We start from the raw sequence: 23,651 nt of genomic DNA, 5'->3' as shown, positions 1-23,651 counted from the left end.
ACGGACTCTGAGATACTGTCTATTCCCTGGTTGTTACCGAACACTCTTGCTGGGTGGGACGCACATAAATTCCTCTGGGTGTCTAGGGAGCTGTTAGTTGTTTTCAAGAGATTTCTTCGTAACACGACTCTCTTCTCTCCTGACGGTCCTTTGATGCCAGTGCTGAACAATCCCAGATTCCCTCCAGGAATGGCCTGCTCTTCCTTTTTGGGTCGCTCACATCCACCCCCCTTTCCCCTGCGTGGCCTCCTGGAGGGGACATTGCTCCGATCGTATGAAGAGCTGGTCCCTCCGCACTGCGACCAGATACCTTCAATACCTGCAGCTTAAACATTTTGTAGAGAGAGGGTAGGCACCTACATTTGAATAGACCCCTCCTCCCATTTGAGGACTTATGCACATCCTCCTCTCCGCCCATCAAACCTGTGTCCCAAATCTATGGCCTACTGCTGGCAGAGATGGCTGGGGAATTGCCGACGTATACCAGGGCGGGGGAGAGGGAACTGCATACGACCATCGCCCCGGCAGACTGGACCACGGCCTTCAGCATGTGCCATAAGTTGTCCATTTCATGCAGATCTCAAGAAACTAACTTCAAAATAAGTTCCAGATGGTACAGGGTGCCCTCCTTGTTACATAAGATTTACCATGGAACTTCGAACCTGTGCTGGTGCTGTGGGACGGAGGAGGGCACCATGACCCATGTTTGGTGGTCTTGTTCCAGTCTAGCCACCTTTTGGGCAACAGTTGTGTCCCGAATTGAGGCCATTACAAGAGTGTCATTTCAAAACGACCCAAAAGTTCTTCTCCTCTCCATACTCCCAGTGTCCCGTAGGAGCCCCTCTAGATTACTGGCCAACTTTCTGTTGACGGCAGCCCGCACGGTTATACCGAGGAGGTGGAAAGATGTACACCCCCCTACCCTCACTGACTGGTATACAGAGATTCTTTTCCTGTATCGAATGGAGGAATTGATGGCAAACTCCTCAGGACGTAATGATTAGTTTATGGCCATATGGCAGCCCTGGTTGACTTTTATCAAGACGCCCCTTTATAGGACGGGTTGACCACCCTCGCGCCCTCATTTTCTTTGCCCTGCACCCCCCCCCCCCCCCCCGCCTCCCGGCTCCGACCCATACCTGTACACGTCCCGATGCCACCCCCCTCTCCCTACTGAGCTTTGCTATATATTGAACTGACTACTTGACGTTCTCTTTAGTGGTGGATGGAGGGGGTGCGGGAGGAGGCGGTTGGAGACTCCGAGGTGGGTGTTCCTTCTCTACTTTGTTTTCTTACTACCGCTCCTTCTGCCCCTAGCTCTCCTCTCCCCCCCCCCCTTCTTTTTACTTCTCCCTACTGTCTCTATCTTTCTTCTCTACCTGTTTCTAACTCTTTTTATCCCTCTTGTTCGATACTGTTAGACGGTCCCCACTGAGAGGGTTATAGTCTGCAGCCAGCATTCTTTTCAGATTTCTACAAGAGGCTATTTTACTAGGCTAGATTATTGTGCTGCACTTTTCATTATTTGTTCTTGATATAGACAACCGCTTTGGTATTCTGTACTGTTTATATGACTTTCTAATAAAACTCGTTTTGGAAAAAATAAAAAATAAAATTATGTTAATTAAACCGCATGTCAATGGCACAGGCGTAAAAAAAATAATTTAATAATTCCAAAATTGTGTATTTTTGGTCACTTTGTATACACTAAAAAAAATGTATAAGAAGCGATCAAAAAGTCCTATCAAAAACAAAAATGGTACCAATAAAAACTTCAGATCACGGCACAAAAAATGAGCCCTCATACCGCCCCGTATATGGAAAAATGAAAACAAGTTATAGGGGTCAGAAGATGACAATTTTGCACATACTAATTTTGGTGCATATAGTTATAATTTAGTTTAGTAAAGTGAAACCTATATAAATTAGGTATCCTTGTAACCATATGGACCAGCAGAATAAAGCTTAGGTGTCATTTTTACTGAAAAGTGCACTGCATAGAATCGAAAGCCCCCAAAATTACAAACTGGGGGTTTTCCCAATTTTGCCCCACAAATATTTTTTTTCTGGTTTTGCCGGAAATTTTGTGGTGAAATGATTGATGTAATTATAAAAGTACAATTGGTGGTGTAAAAAAAAAAAAAAAAAAAAAAAACGCCCTGATATGTGTCTGTATGTGCAAAATTGAAAGAGTTATGATTTTTAGAAGGTGATGAGGAAAAAACTAGAGTGCAAAAATGGAAAAGCCCTGTGTCCTTAAGGGGTTAAGCACATCAAAATAATTGAACAAAAAGTCCCATCAAAACTACAGATTGCAGCGCAAAATGACCCTCACACATCTCGGTATATGGAAAAATAAAGTTATAGGGGTCAGAAAAGGACAATTTTATACACAGTGGTCCCTCAACATATGATGGTAATTGGTTCCAGGCGGACCATCATTTTGTTGAAACCATCGTATGTTGAGGGATTCGCACCATGGATCATACTCCCGCTGCTTCGGCCCCTCAGTTCGCTGCTCCTCTGCTGCCGTATCACTAAGTCGCCGCTGCCCTGCACTGTCATCACATCACCGCGCCTATTAAACAGGGTGGCGTGAACGGAGACATGATGACGGCGACAGAGTGACGGCGCAGGGCAGCGGCAAAATGATGTGCCGGAGCGGTGGGACATGTAACCATCCTTCAGCGGGGCACATTAAACGGCTATCTGCTGGTCGTATGTTGGGGGGACCACTGTAGCAATTTTAAAACAAAGTTTTTTTTCTAAAAATAGTACAATAATAGAAATACTATATAAATTGGGTACGAGTTTAGTCGCTTTGACCTACAGAATAAAGATCAAATGTTTATGACCAGCATTACCATCACTGGACGAACACTAATCAGAACCATAAACGGTAACCTAGGTCAGAACTACAGCTCCCAGCATGTCCGGACACTTAACAGCTGAGCCTGTGATGGATCTCGTCCTTACAGTAGAACCTCCATGCTTACTGGATTCTGTAATACTTACACACATATGACCTCGAAGAGCTTCCAAGACCCGGAAAGGCGTCTGGCACCTGGGGCAATACTTCCTGGAGGGGTCGGGGTTCTCCATCTGGGCTCCAGAGGGTGCAGCTGCTAGAGAAGGTGTAGAGAGCAGAGTCAGGCCCCGTACATGCACCTGTTGTGTTCACTACTACAGTACTCAACCCAAAGGGATACCTTTCAGCCCTAGGGACTCTAGCGGAACGCTCCGCTGTATGGTGCCTACGTTCGGGCTTGTGCCATTGTTGCCGATGGTGCTGGAGAGGATTAGCTGTGTAGAGTTCTGGGTGGTGGTCTGACAACCACTGACCGCGTTCACAAATTTCACCACATCGGTGGTCTCGCCTGGTCTTTTCACTGTCACCAAGCTCGAAATACTCACTGCAAGGTACAAAGACACAACGCAGAGTTACTGAGAGAACACGGAGCGGAATGGAAAGGGGGGTCTGACGACCCACATGAGACGTGGCCGGAGCATTATATGTGAGGATATCCTGGACACTCTGCAGCCATCACAATATATATATACAGAGGAGGATATACACTGCCCTGATAGACGACTCACATGGGACCTGGCCAGAGCATTATATGTGAGGATATCCTTGACACACTGCAGCCATCACAATATATATACAGAGGAGGATATACACTGCCTTGATAGACGACTCACATGGGACGGGGCCGGAGCATTATATGTGAGGATATCCTGGACACACAGCAGCCATCACAATATATATACAGAGGAGGATATACACTGCCTTGATAGACGACTCACATGGGACGGGGCCGGAGCATTATATGTGAGGATATCCTGGACACTCTGCAGCCATCACAATATATATACAGAGGAGGATATACACTGCCCTTACAGACGACTCACATGAGACGGGGCAGGAGCATTATATGTGAGGATATCCTGGACACTCTGCAGCCATCACAATATATATACAGAGGAGGATATACACTGCCCTGATAGACGACTCACATGAGACGGGGCAGGAGCATTATATGTGAGGATATCCTTGACACACTGCAGCCATCACAATATATATACAGAGGAGGATATACACTGCCCTGATAGACGACTCACATGAGACGTGGCCGGAGCATTATATGTGAGGATATCCTGGACACTCTGCAGCCATCACAATATATATATATATATATATATATATATATACACACACAGAGGAAGATATACACTGCCCTGATAGACGACTCACATGAGACGTGGCCGGAGCATTATATGTGAGGATATCCTGGACACTCTGCAGCCATCACAATATATATATATATATACACACACAGAGGAGGATATACACTGCCCTGATAGACGACTCACATGAGACGGGGCAGGAGCATTATATGTGAGATAATAAATATAAATATATACATACACATACACACACACACACATATATATACATATATATACATGCACACACACAGAGGAGGATATCCACTGCCCTGATAGACGACCCACATGAGACGGGGCAGGAGCATTATATGTGAGGATATCCTGGACACTCTGCAGCCATCACAATATATATACAGAGGAGGATATACACTGCCCTGATAGACGACCCACATGAGACGGGGCAGGAGCATTATATGTGAGGATATCCTTGACACTCTGCAGCCATCACAATATATATACAGAGGAGGATATACACTGCCCTGATAGACGACCCACATGAGACGGGGCAGGAGCATTATATGTGAGGATATCCTGGACACTCTGCAGCCATCATGTCACAATGACTACGGGGTGGGGGGGGATATACACTGCTCTGACAGACTGCTGAGCCCCAGCTTTATACATTCGGGAGCTTCACTATACGGAGGTCCTTTCCAGCCTTGTGTAGGTAACAAGCAGGAGCTTACCCAGCTTGGGGTTGGTGATGGGTGTATTCTGGCTCTGAGAGATGGCCAGCGCCTGGGTGGGCTGCTGCACAGTGATCTGTCGGAGTGGCTGCTGACTGGGTGCAGACGTGGTTAATGTGCTGGACACTGCTTTATTGACCTGGTTCTGAGACTGTGGCACCGTGCTGCGTATGGTCAGGGTGGCAGGGATGACTGTGGTGAAGGTGCTTGTGGCAGGACGCACAGGGACAGTGGTTGCCGGCCGGACCTGAGTCACCTGAGAAAACACCTGGGGAACGCCAACCGCAGGCTTCATGAACTGTGTGCCAGCTGCTGGAAAGAGCCAGAGAAGACTTAGAGCAAAACCGCTATACCTATACCGGAAAGAAACTGGGACAAACAGTCCTGCTTACCCGGTACGATGGTGATTGGCCGAACAGTTTGGCCCTGCTGGACATTCAGCACGATGCCCACCTGGTTCATGGTGTTCATTGTGTTCACTGTGTTTTGGACCGGCCTAACATTTCGGACAGGGAAGCCCTGTGTAGTAGAAAAGAGTAATTCTCAGACCCCTCTATCTGGCACGGAGTGGCCCTCAGACAGGTCGCAGTGCTCTCCTACCTGCGCTGTTATGAAGATAGGCTGTGCTGCCATGGAGTTGTTGGTGGCATGGTTGGCATTCTGCATCACTTGCATGGGACGAAGAACAGGCATGGTGCCCAGGCCTTGAGCTGTGTTCTGGGTCAGTATAAGCGGCTGATGGCCCTGCTGGACTATAGGAGTTGTGCCTATTGTAGGAAATAAATGGTTTTAATGGTGATGAGAATAAAGAAGCATCGTACCCAGCCGAGGCAGGCGGCCACTTACCGCTGTTATTTGCGAACAGTGTGACCACGGTTTTCTTTGTGTTGTCTGTATTCTGGGTGATGGTGTTGGTCATGGTGGTAGCGGTCGTGTAGTGACTGCTCAGGGTCTGCTGCATTACAGGCAGAGAAGCTGTGACCGGCTGCAGGCTGATAGAAACTGCAACACAATAAGAAAAAGCAGATAAGACCACCGCAATACCTACCACGGGACCACCCTGCTTCCTTCACAATATTACAATCTCTACACAAGATGTATGGACAGTTTATATACACTAAGGCTAGGTTCAGACTACAGAATTTCCGCCTACAAATCCGCTTTGAAATTGCAGGCAGAAATTCCGCTTGCTAAAATGTAAAATGTAGTGAATGGGTTTCCGTTCAAATTCACACTTCAGAATTTGTGAACGGAAAATCCGCTTGGAAATTTCCGTCTGAAGAATGGCGTTGCTCTTTCTTCAGGCGGAAATACTTGCGGAACACATTGCAGTCTATTGGAGACTGCAGTGTCCACGGGGTCCTAGCGCCGACTGATTCTGTCAGCACTGGCCGCACTCGGAATCTCCGGGCGGAAATTTTCTGCCCGTAGATTCCGTAGTCTGAACTTAGCCTTAATGTGATCAGTGACACTGATGCTCCGTGGCCACGAGGAAGCATTGCTCCCCGCCTCCCATTACATGTTTTCCCTTCAGTCCTCTCTATAGTCAGGTCCTGACCATGGCGGGAGTTACCTGTGTTTGTCTTATCCAGGTAGCTGTAGTCTTCCACCACAGAGTCCTCGATCACATCACTGATCTTCTGCCATGGCTCCAGCTCCTCCTCCTCACACTCCATAAACAGATCGGTGTCCATGGCTCCTGACAACAGAAAGACATCACATGTCAGCAACGCAACAAGGTACTACAAGTCCCAGATTACACGTCAGATAGGGTGCAGCGCTGCTGTTAACAAGTAACTAGAGGCCGTATATACCACCAGATGGGGATCTATACAGGGATGATCTGACGGACATGGAGCTTCGAGCGTCTGTGTCAATAATATAAACAGCTGACATGTCCTGAGACCTGCTGTGACCTATGACCCGGTGAAGTGCGCTCCAACCTCTGTGCAGGCCATATTGGCTCAGCTAGTACAGTCTGCCTCAGGTAGAATTCTGGTTTGCCTAACAATTAAATAATATTGATCAATATAAGCAATCTAATGACTGTATAAAAGGGGACTAAAAAAAAGTGTAAATATAAACAGCCTTAAAAATATTTACTGAAAAGTATCACATATGCAGGATACCGTGTGAATAGACGCTAAACACCTACTTTGTATCGCTGCGCGTGGTATCGTTCGCACTATTAACATACAACAGTTATGATTCTGCACAATAAAAAGGGAAACAATAAAAGACAACATTTCTGATTTTGGTAACAAGTGATAAAAAAAAAAAAAAAAGTCTCATCCAAACTAATGGGAACGATAAAAACTATAAACCGTGGCGCAAAAATGACCCTCACACATTTCTGTGGAAAAATAAAGGTAAGAATAGGGAGATTTTATGCATCTTATTCTTTATAATTTTTTTTTTTTTTTTTTTTTAATTTGTTATAATAGAAAATCTACATAAATTGAATATTGTTGTAATAGTTTTGATGTACAGAATAAAGAAAACGTGTCATCTTGACTATTGTGCACAAAAATAACCTCCCCCTCCCAAAATTAGAAAAATAAAAAATGATATATCCATGTGGTAATATGAGAGATGTCATTACAAAGTACAATTGGTCCCTGATAAAACAAAAACAACCTCATATGGGTCTGTAGGGGAAACCGAAAGGGAAGGTGGAGGAGGAAAAAATGTCATTGCAAAAATTGGCCGTGTCATAAAGGGGTTAAAACCTGCAATATAGAAGGACTGCAGCAAAATATACTATCCAGTCAAAAAAAATGAGAAAAGATTTTAGCATTCAATTTTATCTCGTCGCCTTCTAATAGTCAGAACGCTTTTTCCCTACAGACCCATACGAGGTGGTTGTTTTTTTGTGGCACCAATTGTACTTTATAATGACAATCACTTATTTCACCACAAAATCTACGGTGAACAGAAAAATACATTTGTGGGGGAGAAATTAAAAAAATAAATAATTTTTGCAACTTTGGGGGTGGTGGGGGGGTTGTTCTTACTCAGCACATTTTATGGTAAAGATGACGGGTTCTCTTTATTCTGAGGTCCATACAATTACAACGCTCCCCATTCAATACAGGTTATATTTTATAATTGTTCTCTTCTGACCCCTAGAACATATGAAGGCCATTTTGGGGTAGATGGGACTGGGTATGTGTCCCCCCCCCCCCCCCCATTTCTGACGTTCACCATGAGGGATCAATAACCTATTTCACTCGTTCCGTAGCGGCCGCAGCTCATGTAGCTCAAATGTTTTCACTTAAAATAAAATTGGAAGTTTCTACTCTGATCTATTTTATGGTTTACATTATTTTATGGTATATTTTATTTCTATGTAATTTCTATATTTAGAACTTTTTAACTCCCCCCAGGCCACTGTACTATGCAGTCACCTGATCACTTGTACAGTACACTACTATATACCGTATTTTTCGCCGTATAAGACGCACTTTTTCTTCCCCAAAACTGGGGGGGGGAAAGTTGGTGCGTCTTCTACGGCAAATACACAAACCCTGTCCTATCGCGGCGGTCCCTGTGGCCATCAACGGCCGGGACCCGCGGCTAATATAGGATATCACCGATCGCGGTGATGCCCTGGATTAACCCTTCAGACGCGGCGATCACAGCTGACCGCCGCGTCTGAAGCGAAAGGGACACTAACCCGGCTGCTCAGTCGGACTGTATGGGACGACCGCTGTGAAATCGCGGCATCCCAAACAGCTTACAGGACACCGGGAGGGAGCTTACCTGCCTCCTCGGTGTCTGCTCCGTGCCGGGATCCCCTGCATGGCCGGCGCTCTCCTTCGTCGTCATCATCACGCCGTCCCGTCATCCAATAGGAGCGGTGTGCGTAGCGACGTGATGCCGGCGACGGAGAGCGAGGATACCCGGCAGCAGAGACGTTCCAGAGCGACGGGGACACGGCGACCGCGATGGAGGGTGACATCCAGGGCAGCGGTGACGGGTCCGGAGCGGCGGGGACACGTGAGTATTACCTCCTATACCAGTGGTCTTCAACCTGCGGACCTCCAGATGTTGCAAAACTACAACTCCCAGCATGCCCGGACAGCCAACGGCTGTCCGGGCATGCTGGGAGTTGTAGTTTTGCAACATCTGGAGGTCCACAGGTTGAAGGTTCAGAATCTTTTTTTTTCTAGATTCTCATGCTTTAAAATGAGGTGCTTCTTATATGCCGGAACGTCTTATATGGCGAAAATTACGGTACCCAACAGTAGTAATACCAGCGCTCTGCAGTGAGCTCCTATATCTGCAATCTACTATTACTGTCTGTCTATTGGAGGCTGCAAGAGCAGAAAACATGGCAGCTGCAGAGTTCGCTCTTCAGAAGGTCTCTGGTCACATGTACCGTCCAGAAACGCCACCGCTAATACTGACCTCGGCATCTAGGGGGTTAAATGAGTGTCATTGCTTCGATTTCTGTAAAGTGCAGAAAAGTAGTATTTAGTCAGCCACAAATTGTACAAATTCTACCACTTAAAGATGAGGCTGTAATTTTCATCACAGGTTATAACCTCAACTATGAGACAGAATGAGAAAATAATCCATAAATCACATTGTAGAATTCCTAATTAATTAATTGGTAAATCCCTCAGTAAAATAAGTATTTGGTCACCTACAAACAAGCCGGACTTCTGCCTCTCACAGACCTGTAACTTCTCCTCCACTCGTTACCTGTATTAATGGCTCCTGTGTGAACTTGTTATCAGTATAAAAGACACCTGTCCACAACCTCAGTCACACTCCAAACTCCACTATGGCCAAGACCAAAGAGCTGGCAAAGGACACCAGAAACAAAATTGTAGACCTGCACCAGGATGGGAAGACTGAATCTGCAATAGGCAAGCAGCTTGGTGTGAAGAAATCAACTGTGGGAGCAATTATTAGAAAATGGAAGACATAACAAGACCAGTAATAATCTCCCTCCATCTGGGGCTCCACACAAGATCTCACCCTGTGGTGTCAAAATAATAACAAGAACGGTGAGCAAAAATCCCAGAACCACACGGGGACCTAGTGAATGACCTGCAGAGAGCTGGGACCAAAGTAACAAAGGCTACCATCAGTAACACACTACGCCGCCAGTGTCCACCTGCTTAAGCCAGTACATGTCTGGGCCCGTCTGAAGTTTGCTAGAGAGCATTTGGATCATCCAGCAAAGGATTGGGAGAATGTCATATGGTCAGATGAAACCAAAAGTACAACTTTTTGGTAAAAACTCAACTCCTCATGTTTAGGGGGGAGAAAAAAAAATGTTGAGCTTCATCCAAAGAACTTATAACACCACAGTTCAAAGAGTCTGCCAAAATTAACACAATACAGTGTATAGTCCCACAAGGGAATTCTACCTCTTCCTTTCAGCGACAATATAATCACACACTGTGGGATATAGAAACATTTAAAGGGGTATTCCAGGAATTTTTTTTTATTTGACTATGGGCTGTAAAGTTAGTGTAGTCCATAATATAGTGTCTGTACCTGTGTGTAACTGTTCTCACAATTCTTATGTGATTTTCACCCCAATATTTATTTTTAACAGCATACAAAATGACTGTGGTCTCAGATTTTTCCCAGGTTGCAATGCGTCCGAGACCTGACTCACTAGTCAGCTGATGACAGGGAGCCTGTCTGCTTCAATGGGTGAAGCGATCACTTGGTGGGAGAGAGATCAATCTGCAACTAACGCAACAGCTGTAGGCACCCTGATTGAAAACCACTGGTCTTTTGAATGGATGCAGCTCATTTATGTTTCAGTGGGTGGGGTGGCTGAGATGTGGGGAGGAAAATGGAATTATGGGATTTGTAGGCAAAAGAAGAAAACAGGAAATACCAGTTCACAAGAAGCTAGAAACAGTATTATGGTAATCTCACAACATAGCCATTTATCCCCAAGACAAGCACAAATCCTTCCTAAGGATGTCCATTACTGCCTGCCAGGTACATACTAAAATCACCTTATGGTGGAGAACCTCTTTAACCCCTTAAGGACCAAGGACGTATGAGTCCCACGGTGACCCCGCATCATATCACGGCGGGCCCGGCGTCATAGTGAAGCCGGGACCCACCTCTAATAGCGCGCGGCACTGATCGCGGTGGCCGCGCGCTATTAACCCTTTAGCCTCAAAGCTGAGCCACGCGGCTAAAAGTGAAAGTAAAAGTGCCTGGCTAGCTCAGGGAGCTGTTTGGGATCGCCGTGGTGAAATCGCGGCATCCCGAACAGCTGTACTACAGGAGGAAGGTCTCTTACCTTCCTTCCTGAGATCCAGGCTTGCGTAATCAATCGCCGAAAACCCTGATCAATGCATCCCTATGGAGATGCATTGAACAGTGTTAAAGATCAGTAAATGCAATATTATAGCCCCTTATGGGAGCTATAATATTGTAAAAAAAAAAAAATCAGTAACCCTTTGAACCCTTGGAAATGTCAGATTTAAAAAAATATACCGCTAATTAAACCGCACAGTCAATGGCGTACGCGCAAAAAAATTCCAAAGTCCAAAATAGCGTATTTTTGGTCACTTTTTATATCATGAAAAGATGAATAAACAGCGATCAAAAAGTCAGATCAATGCAAAAGTGGTACCGACAAAAACTTCAGATCACGGCGCAAAAAATTAGCCCTCATAGCGCCCTGAACACGGAAATAAACAAGATAAGGTGTCATTTTTACCGAAAAATGTACTGCGTAGAAACGGAAGCCCCCAAAAGTTGCAAAATGGCTGTATTTTTTCAATTTTGTCTCACAATGATTTTTTCCCCGTTTCGCCGTAGATTTTTGGGTAAAATGACTGATAACATTATAAAGTAGAATTAGTGGCGCAAAAAATAAGCCATAATACAGATTTTTAGGTGCAAAATTTTAAGAGTTATGATTTTTTAAAGGTAAAGAGGAAAAAACAAGAGCAAAAAATGAAAAACGCCCGGTCCTTAAGGGGTTAAGAAGTGTCCATCATATATAGACCCAGCCGGGTAGTAACTCACAATTACGATGTTCGTTTCAGGTTTATATAGTTGCTTTTATTTTAGAAACTTCATCATGGATCTTCTAACAAAGTGGAGCTTAGAATCTCAACAGACGAATCCGAGATCTTCCTCCTGCTGAACACCTTGGACGCGACAACGTTTCGGGGGTGTGCCCCCTTAGTCATGTGGACCAGGTGTGGAGAAGGTAAGGGTTATATAGCAAAATAGATAAGCACCTGTTCACATGGACGAAGTAACAATAGAAAATTGTATTCAGTTACTTCAGAGTCAATTCCCATTAACTAAAGTGCGATCATGTTATAAAAATGATATAAAACTACATATATTGTTCAAACCCTGCGGAAAAACACCATCCAATTCTGTAATCCAATAACATTCTCTCTGCAGTCAGCGCCTTTTATCAAGATTCTCGATTGCAGACTCTGGGACCTCCTCCAGTATTAACCATTTAAATGCTGTAATGGAATGACCACAGTCACGAAAATGCCTAGCAACAGCGCCCTCTCCCCGACGGCGCCCTCTCCCCGACGGCGCCCTCTCCCCGACGGCGCCCTCTCCCCGACGGCGCCCTCTCCCCAACGGCGCCCTCTCCCCAACGGCGCCCTCTCCCACAGTACCCTCTCCATGACGGCGCCCTCTCCCACAGTACCCTCTCCATGACGGCGCCCTCTCCCACAGTACCCTCTTCATACCTCCATTTTCTCTGTACTCAGAGCTTTTCTAATAACAGACTTGTGTCTCAGTGAGACGGGTTGTGATCATCCTGGCTGTTTGTCTGACATAAGTTTGCACGGACATTTGAGAATGTATATTACATTTTTAGTTGTACAGGTATAGAATCCTTTATGCATAATAAAAGGTTTGAAGGGTGGTTAAACTTTTCTCCTTTAATTATGCCACTACAATGGCCACAATTTAAGCAGGGGAAAGCACCTTTACCTCTACTAGCCAAAAAAGTCTGACAACTAATTTTCTTTACTGCTACATCACTAATAGGTTTTTCCCCTATTGACTGGCCTGTTTTGTAAGCGAACATCGGAGGGTCCTTAAATAATTTACCATAACTTTTGTCTGTAATATATGCCAATTCTTCAGAATAAACAGGGAGCCTCCAAGGAGGTGTCGGACATCAGGAGGCGCTGGACACACTCGGAAGGTAGAATCAACTTAAATCACCCATCATGCAACGCGTTTCACAGATTATCTGCTTCATCAGGCAATGAAGCAGGATGAAGCAGATAATCTGTGAAACGCGTTGCATGATGGGTGATTTAAGTTGATTCTACCTTCCGAGTGTGTCCAGCGCCTCCTGATGTCCGCCACCTCCTTGGAGGCTCCCTGTTTATTTGTGCATCTTTCCGAAGGTGGACCGGCTGCCGGCATACTCACACACAAGTTCTTTTCCATTGTTACACTTGGCAGGTGTAACATTCTGGGTGAGCATTACAACTACCTTTGTTCACCCTGGTTTTTAGTGGTAATGCACTAGGTAGCGCCCTCTCTATTCCTCTGCAATCCTTTAGAATGGCTTTTTTTAACAATATATGCTCTCTTGTCGTACGTACCCAAATACATCGCACGGTCCTGTACTTTTTTTTGTTTTAGACTCAATAGATTTTTTTCAATAAGTCACTCCTATTCATCTCTTTGACTTTCTCACATATTTTTGTAAAGAATCATAACCCGTCTCACTGAGCACAAGTGTTAGAAAATTTCTGAGTACAGAGAAAATGTAGGTATGGAGAGGGCGCCGTCACGGAGAGGGCGCCGTCACGGAGAGGGAGCCGTCGGGGAGAGGGAGCCGTCGGGGAGAGGGAGCCGGCGGGGAGAGGGAGCCGGCGGGGAGAGGGAGCCGGCGGGGAGAGGGAGCCGGCGGGGAGAGGGAGCCGGCGGGGAGAGGGAGCCGGCGGGGAGAGGGAGCCGGCGGGGAGAGGGAGCCGGCGGGGAGAGGGAGCCGGCGGGGAGAGGGAGCCGGCGGGGAGAGGGAGCCGGCGGGGAGAGGGCGCCGGCGGGGAGAGGGCGCCGGCGGGGAGAGGGCGCCGGCGGGGAGAGGGCGCCGGCGGGGAGAGGGCGCCGGCGGGGAGAGGGCGCCGGCGGGGAGAGGGCGCCGTCGGGGAGAGGGCGCCGTCGGGGAGAGGGCGCCGTCGGGGAGAGGGCGCCGTCGGGGAGAGGGCGCCGTCGGGGAGAGGGCGCTGTTGCTAGGCATTTTCGTGACTGTGGTCATTCCATTACAGCATTTAAATGGTTAATACTGGAGGAGGTCCCAGAGTCTGCAATCGAGAATCTTGATAAAAGGCGCTGACTGCAGAGAGAATGTTATTGGATTACAGAATTGGATGGTGTTTTTCCGCAGGGTTTGAACAATATATGTCGTTTTATATAATTTTTATAACATGATCGCACTTTAGTTAATGGGAATTGACTCTGAAGTAACTGAATACAATTTTCTATTGTTACTTCGTCCATGTGAACAGGTGCTTATCTATTTTGCTATATAACCCTTACCTTCTCCACACCTGGTCCACATGACTAAGGGGGCACACCCCAGAAACGTTGTCGCGTCCAAGGTGTTCAGCAGGAGGAAGATCTCGGATTCGTCTGTTGATATTCTAAGCTCCACTTTGTTAGAAGATCCATGATGAAGTTTCTAAAATAAAAGCAACTGAATAAACCTGAAACGAACATCGTAATCGTGAGTTACTACCCGGCTGGGTCTATATATGATGGAAACTTCTTAAAGGGGTTTTCTATCCCACAGTGTGTGATCATATTGGATCCAAAGAACCCCATACCTACTGTGAAGCATGGGGGTGGAGACATCACGCTTTGGGACCAGGACGACTGATCCGTGTAAAGGAAAGAATGAATGGGACCATGTATCGTGAGATTGTGAGTGAAAACCTCTTCCATCAGCGAGGGCAATGAAGATGAAACGTGGCTGGGTCTTTCAGCATGACAATGATCCCAAACACACCGCCAGGGCAATGAAGGAGGAGCTTCATAAGAAGCATTTCAAGGTCCTGGAGTGGCCTAGCCAATCTCCAGATCTCAACCCCATAGAAAACCTTTGGAGGGAGTTAAAAGTCCGTGTTGCCCGGCAACAGCCCCAAAACATCACTGCTCTAGAGATCTGCATGGAGGAATGGGCCAAAATACCAGCAACAGTGTGTGAGAACCTTGTGAAGACAGAAATCATGTGACCTCTGTCATTACCAACAGTGTGAGAACCTTGTGAAGACAGAAAACATGTGACCTTATGTGTATTGAGAGGACCTTATAAATAAATTCTTTAATAATCAGACAATGTGATTTTATGGATTTTTCTCATTCTTTCTCATAGTTGAGGTTATAACCTATGATGATGATTACAGCCTCATCTTTATAAGGGGGAGAACTTGAACAATTGGGGGCTGACTAAATACTTTTTTTCCCCACTGTAGGTCCCTGGCGGCGGGTGTCAGCTCCAGATGGTGTCCGGCACCCGCCATTAAAATTTTTTGTTAGTATTACAGATTGTGATCATCCAGGTCAGCGTTTTTTCCACACACCGATCTAGGTTAATGTTCTCCAACCTGTGGCTCTCCAGCTCCTGGCAGGGCATGCTGGGAATTGTAGTTGTCCTATGCACCCCAAAATGTTATCACTAAAAACTGCAGCTCCTCCAACAAACAAACAGGACCCCACATAATCCATAGACTAAAGAAAAAAAATTATAATAATTGTAGGGTCAGAATATTAATAAAAAATAAATAAAAAAAAAAGATTTATATAAAAATTAATGCATCTACCATAATTGTTTCTACCTCACAGAAATTATATAGAGCAGTGGTCTTCAACCTGCGGACCTCCAGATGTTGCAAAACTACAACTCCCAGCATGCCCGGACAGCCAACGGCTGTCCGGGCATGCTGGGAGTTGTAGTTTTGCAACATCTGGAGGTCCGCAGGTTGAAGACCACTGATATAGAGTAATAATAATGAGTTCATAACGTTAATCAGTTAGATGTTTATATTTTGTGTTAAAACATTTTAAGCCCCTCCCACCTTAGGCCACTCCTCCGTGTCAAGGCCATGCTCAGCAGGACCCCAGAGGATGCAGAACTGATCTGTAACAGCGCAGGACGCCCCCTTCAGTCTGAAAACAGAAGTGACTCCCCCAGGTCCTGCCTGCGCTTAAAGGGGCCGTCCCATGATTAACTATGTGATCACAGGCGGGTCAGACAGACCCCCACACACATATGGCCGATCCACTCATTCTCTATGGGGGATATAGCAGAATACAGCGGGGTGGGGAAAATAAATAAATACTTGTCCAAGAGAATCGGGAGCACAATCTACTTGTCCTGGTACACAAAATAGTCTGTAAATAAGGTCTTTATGATTAGAAATATAATAGGCGGACCTAACGATACTTTGAATGGGCAATGATTAAAACTAATTTTTGCTATTGCACTTCTTATGGTAAATAAATAATATTTCTAATTTACTTTGTTTAAAAAAAAAAATGAAGTTTTCTATGTTTTATTTGTGTTTAAAAAGCTGCCACTAGATGTCTCCCTACTTGCCCAGAGCACATTCCCTCCCCCCCCCCCCCCCCATCTCTTGCACAGACTTTGGACTCTTCCTGGTCTGGCAGAAGTCCAAAATAAGGAAATGCTGAGAGACGGTGTGTGTGCAGCCTTAGCCAATCATAGCTCATCTCACACTGAACTGCTCTGGGCTGTGTGTAGCAGAGTGAGGGAGGAAGTTCTCCCCTGTATGACTTCAGATGATGTCACGCCTGCTGGGGAACGCCCCTTCCCAGTCTGTGAATCTGACTGAGACGAAAATAAAGAGCGATATCAAGGTAAAAAACGAAAAAATAAAGGCAGGGGTGGTTTATCATCATGGGGAGGATTATAACATTTAAAGGGGTATTCCAGGCCAAAACTTTTTTATTTTTATATATATATCAACTGGTTCCGGAAAGTTAAACAGATTTGTAAATTACTTCTATTACATCATCATTGAGCAGTTAGACAGAAAACTTCAGAAGCTAATAACTATTGGAAGGATTAAGATTTTTTAATAGAAGTAATTTACAAATCTGTTTAACTTTCCGGAGCCAGTTGATATATATATATATATAAAAAGGTTTTGCCTGGAATACCCCTTTAACAAGATCATGAGAGGTACTCTAACTCTTTAAGGACCGGGGCAATTTAGTTTTTTGCACTTTCCTTTATTTTTCCTCCTCGCCCCATAATAGACATACCGTATTTATATATACGCCGATACACTCCCAGGAAAGGCAGGGGGAGAGAGGCCGTCGCTGCCCGCTTCTCTCCCCCTGCCTTTCCTGGGGTCTAGAGCGCTGCTGCCGGCCCTTCTCACCCCCTGGCTATCGGCGCCGCTGCCCGTTCTGTCCCCCTGACTATCGGTGCCGGCGCCCCATTGCCGGCGCCGATAGCCAGGGGGAGAGAAGCGGCGCCGACAGCCAGGGGGAAGAGAAGGGGCAGCGGCACCCATTGCCGGCGCCGCTGCCTCCCCCCATCCCCGGTAGCATAATTACCTGTGTCGGATCCGCGCTGCTGCAGGCCTCCGGCGTGCGTCCCCTGCGTTGTTGCTATGCACTGATGTCATGCACCGCGCCGTGCAGCGCATAGCATCGACGCCGGGGACGCACGCCGGAGGCCTGCAGCAGCGCGGACCCGAACCAGGTAATTATGCCACCGGGGATGGGGGGAGGCAACGGGGCAGCGGCGCCGGCAATCGGTGCCGCTGCCCATTCTCTCCCCCTGGCACCGATAGTCAGGGGGACAGAACGGGCAGCGGCGCCGATAGCCAGGGGGAGAGAAGGGCCGGCAGCAGCGCTCTAGACCCCAGGAAAGGCAGGGGGAGAGAAGCGGGCAGTGACGGCCTCTCTCCCCCTGCCTTTCCTGGGGGTATATGGGGGTATACACGCGCACACACGCACCCTCATTTTACCATGGATATTTGGGTAAAAAACTTTTTTTACCCAAATATACTTGGTAAAATGAGGTAAATGGTAAAATGTTATAGGCCGGTGCGTGGTATACCCCGATAAATACGGTAACTCCTACTTCCCTCATCTACAGACACATATGGGGCTTGTTCTTTGTGGGACCAATTGTACTTTGTAACGACACCTTTTATTTTTCCACTCACCTTGTGGTCAAACTAACATGTTATTCGGATACTTTAGGTCGCCCTGATCATAACAATCCCACATGTGTACAGTTTCCATCATGTTTTACTAATTACATTTTTTTTTAACTTTAGATTTTTTTTACTTGCCATTTTCTGACCCCTATAACTTGTAATTTTTCCGTACAGAGGGCTGTATGTCGATTACATTTTTGCGTTGTAATCTGTTTGTATCGTTAACATTTTGGTATTGATCTGACTATCGCTTTTTACTTCATTTTTTCTGGGATATGAAGTTATAAGAAAAAAAACAATTCTGGGGTTAGTTTTTTTTTACGTTTACGGGATTTTAAAAAGGAACCATTAGATTCCTCACACAGATCATTCTACTGAACCCCATTGATCTGTGCTCATTTAGTAGAGTCTGCTCCTGACTCTATGCAGATCAACGGCAGCCATAGAAGGAGGGGGAAGGCCCTCTGGCTACCTCTACAGTGGACCCCCCCACCCAAAAAATAAATAAAAAAGGCGTGTGGCGCCCCCCCCACAATCTCATAGCTATTTATCCTGAAGGATGACTGTCAAACATGGGACGAACCCTAAAAGATTTGGGTGATGTGTGCAGCCCCCTGTACCCCAGTCACCACCCCCTGTACCCCAGTCACCGCCCCCGTTACCCCCAGTCACCGCCCCCGTTACCCCCAGTCACCGCCCCCGTTACCCCCAGTCACCGCCCCCGTTACCTCCAGTCACCGCCCCCGTTACCTCCAGTCACCGCCCCCGTTACCCCCAGTCACCGCCCCCGTTACCCCCAGTCACCGCCCCCGTTACCTCCAGTCACCGCCCCCGTTACCTCCAGTCACCGCGCTCCAATAAGACGTCAGGTTCTTCTCTATAAGACCTGAAACAATACAAAAATAAAGATAACGTCCTGATAATACATAATGTCACATAATGAGCGCTAAACTGTGTACATGTGATGTCACGTGTGTCTTGTTGTTACAGACGTGTGATGTCACATGTGTCTGGATGTTGCGGACGTGTGATGTCACGTGTGTCTGGATGTTGCGGACGTGTGATGTCACGTGTGTCTGGATGTTGCGGACGTGTGATGTCACGTGTGTCTGGATGTTGCGGACGTGTGATGTCACGTGTCTGGATGTTGCGGACGTGTGATGTTGCGGACGTGTGATGTCACGTGTGTCTGGATGTTGCGGACGTGTGATGTCACGTGTGTCTGGATGTTGCGGACGTGTGATGTCACGTGTGACTGGATGTTGCGGACGTGTGATGTCACGTGTGACTGGATGTTGCGGACGTGTGATGTTGCGGACGTGTGATGTCACGTGTGTCTGGATGTTGCGGACGTGTGATGTCACATGTGTCTGGATGTTGCGGACGTGTGATGTCACGTGTGTCTGGATGTTGCGGACGTGTGATGTCACGTGTGTCTGGATGTTGCGGACGTGTGATGTCACGTGTGTCTGGATGTTGCGGACGTGTGATGTCACGTGTGTCTGGATGTTGCGGACGTGTGATGTCACGTGTGTCTGGATGTTGCGGACGTGTGATGTCACGTGTGTCTGGATGTTGCGGACGTGTGATGTCACGTGTGTCTGGATGTTGCGGACGTATGATGTCACATGTGTCTGGATGTTGCGGACGTGTGATGTCACGTGTGTCTTGTTTTGTTCCTGTAATGTTGAGCCTATACATGATGTGTGATGCGCTATGACAGACTCTGGCCCCCACAGTAGGAGCAGTGGCCCTTGGGGTACACAGATCACTGGGGGGGGGGGGGGGGGGGGGCTGCCCTATTGTTCTTCCCTTCTCCTCCCCCGGGGGCGCTGTCCACACCTCAGGGGCTGCTTCAGCAGGTTTCTGCCGAAGTCACAGCTCCCTGTGGGGGCCCTCACTCGCCTCCTCTGGGGGCCCCACAAACCATGCTCCTCCTTGCAAAATAGTCCCCAGGGCAACATGGCGGCAGCAGCGGAGCGGTACACCTCGGCCTGGCTCGCCTCGATCCTACAGCGAATAGACCCACACTCCGCCCGCACTACCAGCACCGGGCCCCGCATCTCACCTCTTCCTCGCCCGGGATTCCCCTCCTCGGTCGTAGGCCCGGTCACTCCCCGGGATCCCTCCGCCGCCTCACACCCGCCAACAAGCGCACTGCGTACAAAGAGGGCGAGCGGAGGAACACGGTTAGTTCGCCGCGGAGGGATATCGTGGCGTCATTTCCTCAGCGCACGCTGGTTGGCCGAGGGTCTGGAGCGGGCAGTAACGTCACGACAAATCGCCCCGCCCTCGCTGCACTGAGGTTACTGCGCATGCGTGTGAGGTGTCCCTCCTCCCCAAAGAGGGTGGGGCATAAAGAATAATGCCCCCCTCTGCTGAACCGCCAAATCTTACGTAACCCCAAAGGGTGTGGGCAGGAGGGGGTCTCTGCCCCCAAATATTAAGAGGGCTACTTATTCCTCCATACTGACAGGACTGACCCCCCATACTGACAGGACTGACCCCCCCATACTGACAGGACTGACCCCCCATACTTACAGGACTGACCCCCCATACTGACAGGACTGACCCCCCCATACTGACAGGACTGACCCCCCCATACTGACAGGACTCCCCCCCCCCATACTGACAGGACTGACCCCCCCATACTGACAGGACTCCCCCCCCCCATACTGACAGGACTGACCCCCCCATACTGACAGGACTGACCCCCCCATACTGACAGGACTCCCCCCCCCCCATACTGACAGGACTGACCCCCCATACTGACAGGACTGACCCCCCCCCATACTGACAGGACTGACCCCCCATACTTACAGGACTGACCCCCCCCATACTGACAGGACTGACCCCTCCATACTTACAGGACTGACCCCCCATACTTACAGGACTGACACCCCCCCATACTGACAGGACTGACCCCCCATACTGACAGGACTGACCCCCCCATACTGACAGGACTGACCCCCCCCCCCCCCCCATACTGACAGGACTGACCCCCCATACTTACAGGACTGACCCCCCCCCCCCCATACTGACAGGACTGACCCCCCCCCCCCATACTGACAGGACTGACCCCCCCCATACTGACAGGACTGACCCCCCCCCATACTGACAGGACTGACCCCCCCCCCATACTGACAGGACTGACCCCCCCCCCCTCCATACTGACAGGACTGACCCCCCATACTGACAGGACTGACCCCCCCCCCCATACTGACAGGACTCCCCCCCCCCATACTGACAGGACTGACCCCCCATACTTACAGGACTTAACCCCCCCCCCATACTGACAGGACTGACCCCCCATACTTACAGGACTGACCCCCCATACTGACAGGACTGACCCCCCCCATACTGACAGGACTGACCCCCCATACTGACAGGACTGACCCCCCCCCCCCCATACTGACAGGACTGACCCCCCCCCATACTGACAGGACTGACCCCCCCCATACTGACAGGACTGACCCCCCATACTGACAGGACTGACCCCCCCCCCCATACTGACAGGACTGACCCCCCCCCATACTGACAGGACTGACCCCCCCCATACTGACAGGACTGACCCCCCATACTGACAGGACTGACCCCCCCCCCATACTGACAGGACTGCCCCCCCCCATACTGACAGGACTGACCCCCCCATACTGACAGGACTGACCCCTCCATACTTACAGGACTGACCCCCCCATACTGACAGGACTGACCCCCCCCCATACTGACAGGACTGCCCCCCCATACTTACAGGACTGACCCCCCCCATACTGACAGGACTGACCCCCCCCATACTGACAGGACTGACCCCCCATACTGACAGGACTGACCCCCCATTCTGACAGTACTGACCCCCCCCCATACTGACAGGACTGACCCCCCCCCCCCATACTGACAGGACTGACCCCCCCCCATACTGACAGGACTGACCCCCCATTCTGACAGGACTGACCCCCCCCCATACTGACAGGACTGACCCCCATACTGACAGGGCTGACCCCCCCCCCCATACTGACAGGACTGACCCCCCCCCCCATACTGACAGGGCTGACCCCCCCCCCCCCCATACTGACAGGACTGACCCCCCCCCCCCCCCATACTGACAGGACTGACCCCCCCCCATACTGACAGGACTGACCCCCCCCCCCCCCCCATACTGACAGGACTGACCCCCCCCCCCTATACTGACAGGACTGACCCCCCCCCCCATACTGACAGGACTGACCCCCCCATACTGACAGGACTGACCCCCCCCCCATACTGACAGGACTGACCCCCCCCCCCATACTGACAGGACTGACCCCCCCCCCCATACTGACAGGACTGACACCCCCCCCCATACTGACAGGACTGACCCCCCCCCCATACTGACAGGACTGACCCCCCCCCATACTGACAGGACTGACCCCCCCCCCCCATACTGACAGGACTGACCCCCCCCCCCCATACTGACAGGACTGACCCCCCCCCCCCATACTGACAGGACTGACCCCCCCCCCCCCCATACTGACAGGACTGACCCCACATACTGACAGGACTGACCCCCCCCCCCATACTGACAGGACTGACCCCACATACTGACAGGACTGACCCCCCCCCCCATACTGACAGGACTGACCCCCCCCCCCCATACTGACAGGACTGACCCCCCCCCCCCATACTGACAGGACTGACCCCACATACTGACAGGACTGACCCCCCCCCCCCATACTGACAGGACTGACCCCCCCCCCATACTGACAGGACTGACCCCCCCCCCCCATACTGACAGGACTGACCGGCCATTTTGTGTGATATCTGAGATGGCCGCCACTGCTGTTTGTTGTCATTTGGGAGGATATTTACGAGCCTCCTATCACTTCTCTTTTTACAGCCTTTATAACGACATAGCAGAGGTGAGCGTGGGATGGGGGGACTACAGGGCCCAGAAGATTGGGGTTATTTCGTGTAGAATAAGATGGAGACTGAATAACTGTACGAGGGGGCAGTAAAGAGATCGCCCCATCATCTACACCAAGGACTAGAGGAGTCTCCACCAGCACAGAAGGGAATCTTTACTGTAAGAGCGGTGACACTATGGAGATGATGGGGATCACTACAGGAGATCAGGGGGGTCTGGATGTATTACTGGAGTGTAATAATATTCCAGGTCATGTGGTGGCCCAGTGCAGCATTTCCAGCTGCTGCCCCTTGGAGTAGTTGGGTGGTTTGCTGGGTGTATAGTGTGTGTTTGTGTATTTTCTGCATTGTACTGTGGTTTCATGTATGCACTGAAGTAACCACACTGCAAATGGGTTAAAGGAGAACTCCAGCCAAAACTAACTTATCCCCTATACACAGGAAAGGGGATAAGTAGCTGATCGTGGGGGGGTCAGACCATTGGGAACCCATGTGATCTCTGAAACAGGGCCCAGGCTGTCAGTGAGAAGCACGTGTCGTCTAGCGGTAGATAGCACACGCTCCATTTATATGGGAGCGCCAGGGATGTCCGAGTGCTGTACTCAGGTCTCTTTGGCGCTTCCATAGAAATGAATGGAACGCGTGCGGTCTGCAGCGC

At 48.8% G+C, this 23,651-nt stretch overlaps 1 protein-coding gene across 6 annotated transcripts in view; it reads right to left on the bottom strand.

The window, feature by feature from the left end:
• The window catches only part of POGZ (pogo transposable element derived with ZNF domain), a 34,820-nt gene extending 14,502 nt beyond the window's left edge, over positions 1–20,318 (bottom strand). The window contains exons 1-10 of one of the 6 annotated variants that reach the window (XM_056545742.1): positions 20,163–20,318; positions 18,933–18,980; positions 6,677–6,920; positions 6,490–6,615; positions 5,763–5,918; positions 5,517–5,683; positions 5,309–5,435; positions 4,917–5,228; positions 3,210–3,413; positions 3,016–3,125 (exon numbers count right to left, since the gene is read on the bottom strand). In XM_056545742.1, coding sequence (XP_056401717.1) covers positions 3,016–3,125; positions 3,210–3,413; positions 4,917–5,228; positions 5,309–5,435; positions 5,517–5,683; positions 5,763–5,918; positions 6,490–6,610 — 1,197 coding nt within the window. In that variant the 5' untranslated portion in view covers positions 6,611–6,615; positions 6,677–6,920; positions 18,933–18,980; positions 20,163–20,318. Of the gene's footprint in view, positions 1–3,015; positions 3,126–3,209; positions 3,414–4,916; positions 5,229–5,308; positions 5,436–5,516; positions 5,684–5,762; positions 5,919–6,489; positions 6,616–6,676; positions 6,921–18,910; positions 18,981–20,162 lie in introns of all 6 variants that reach the window. The other 5 variants (XM_056545744.1, XM_056545741.1, XM_056545746.1 and 2 more) reach the window with 5 other exon arrangements.
• Positions 20,319–23,651: the final 3,333 nt, after the last annotated feature.

The sequence above is a fragment of the Hyla sarda genome, chromosome 11 (genome assembly GCF_029499605.1).
Source record: "Hyla sarda isolate aHylSar1 chromosome 11, aHylSar1.hap1, whole genome shotgun sequence".
Classification (NCBI taxonomy): Eukaryota; Metazoa; Chordata; class Amphibia; order Anura; family Hylidae; genus Hyla; species Hyla sarda.
This window is presented reverse-complemented; position numbering and strand designations above follow the sequence as displayed.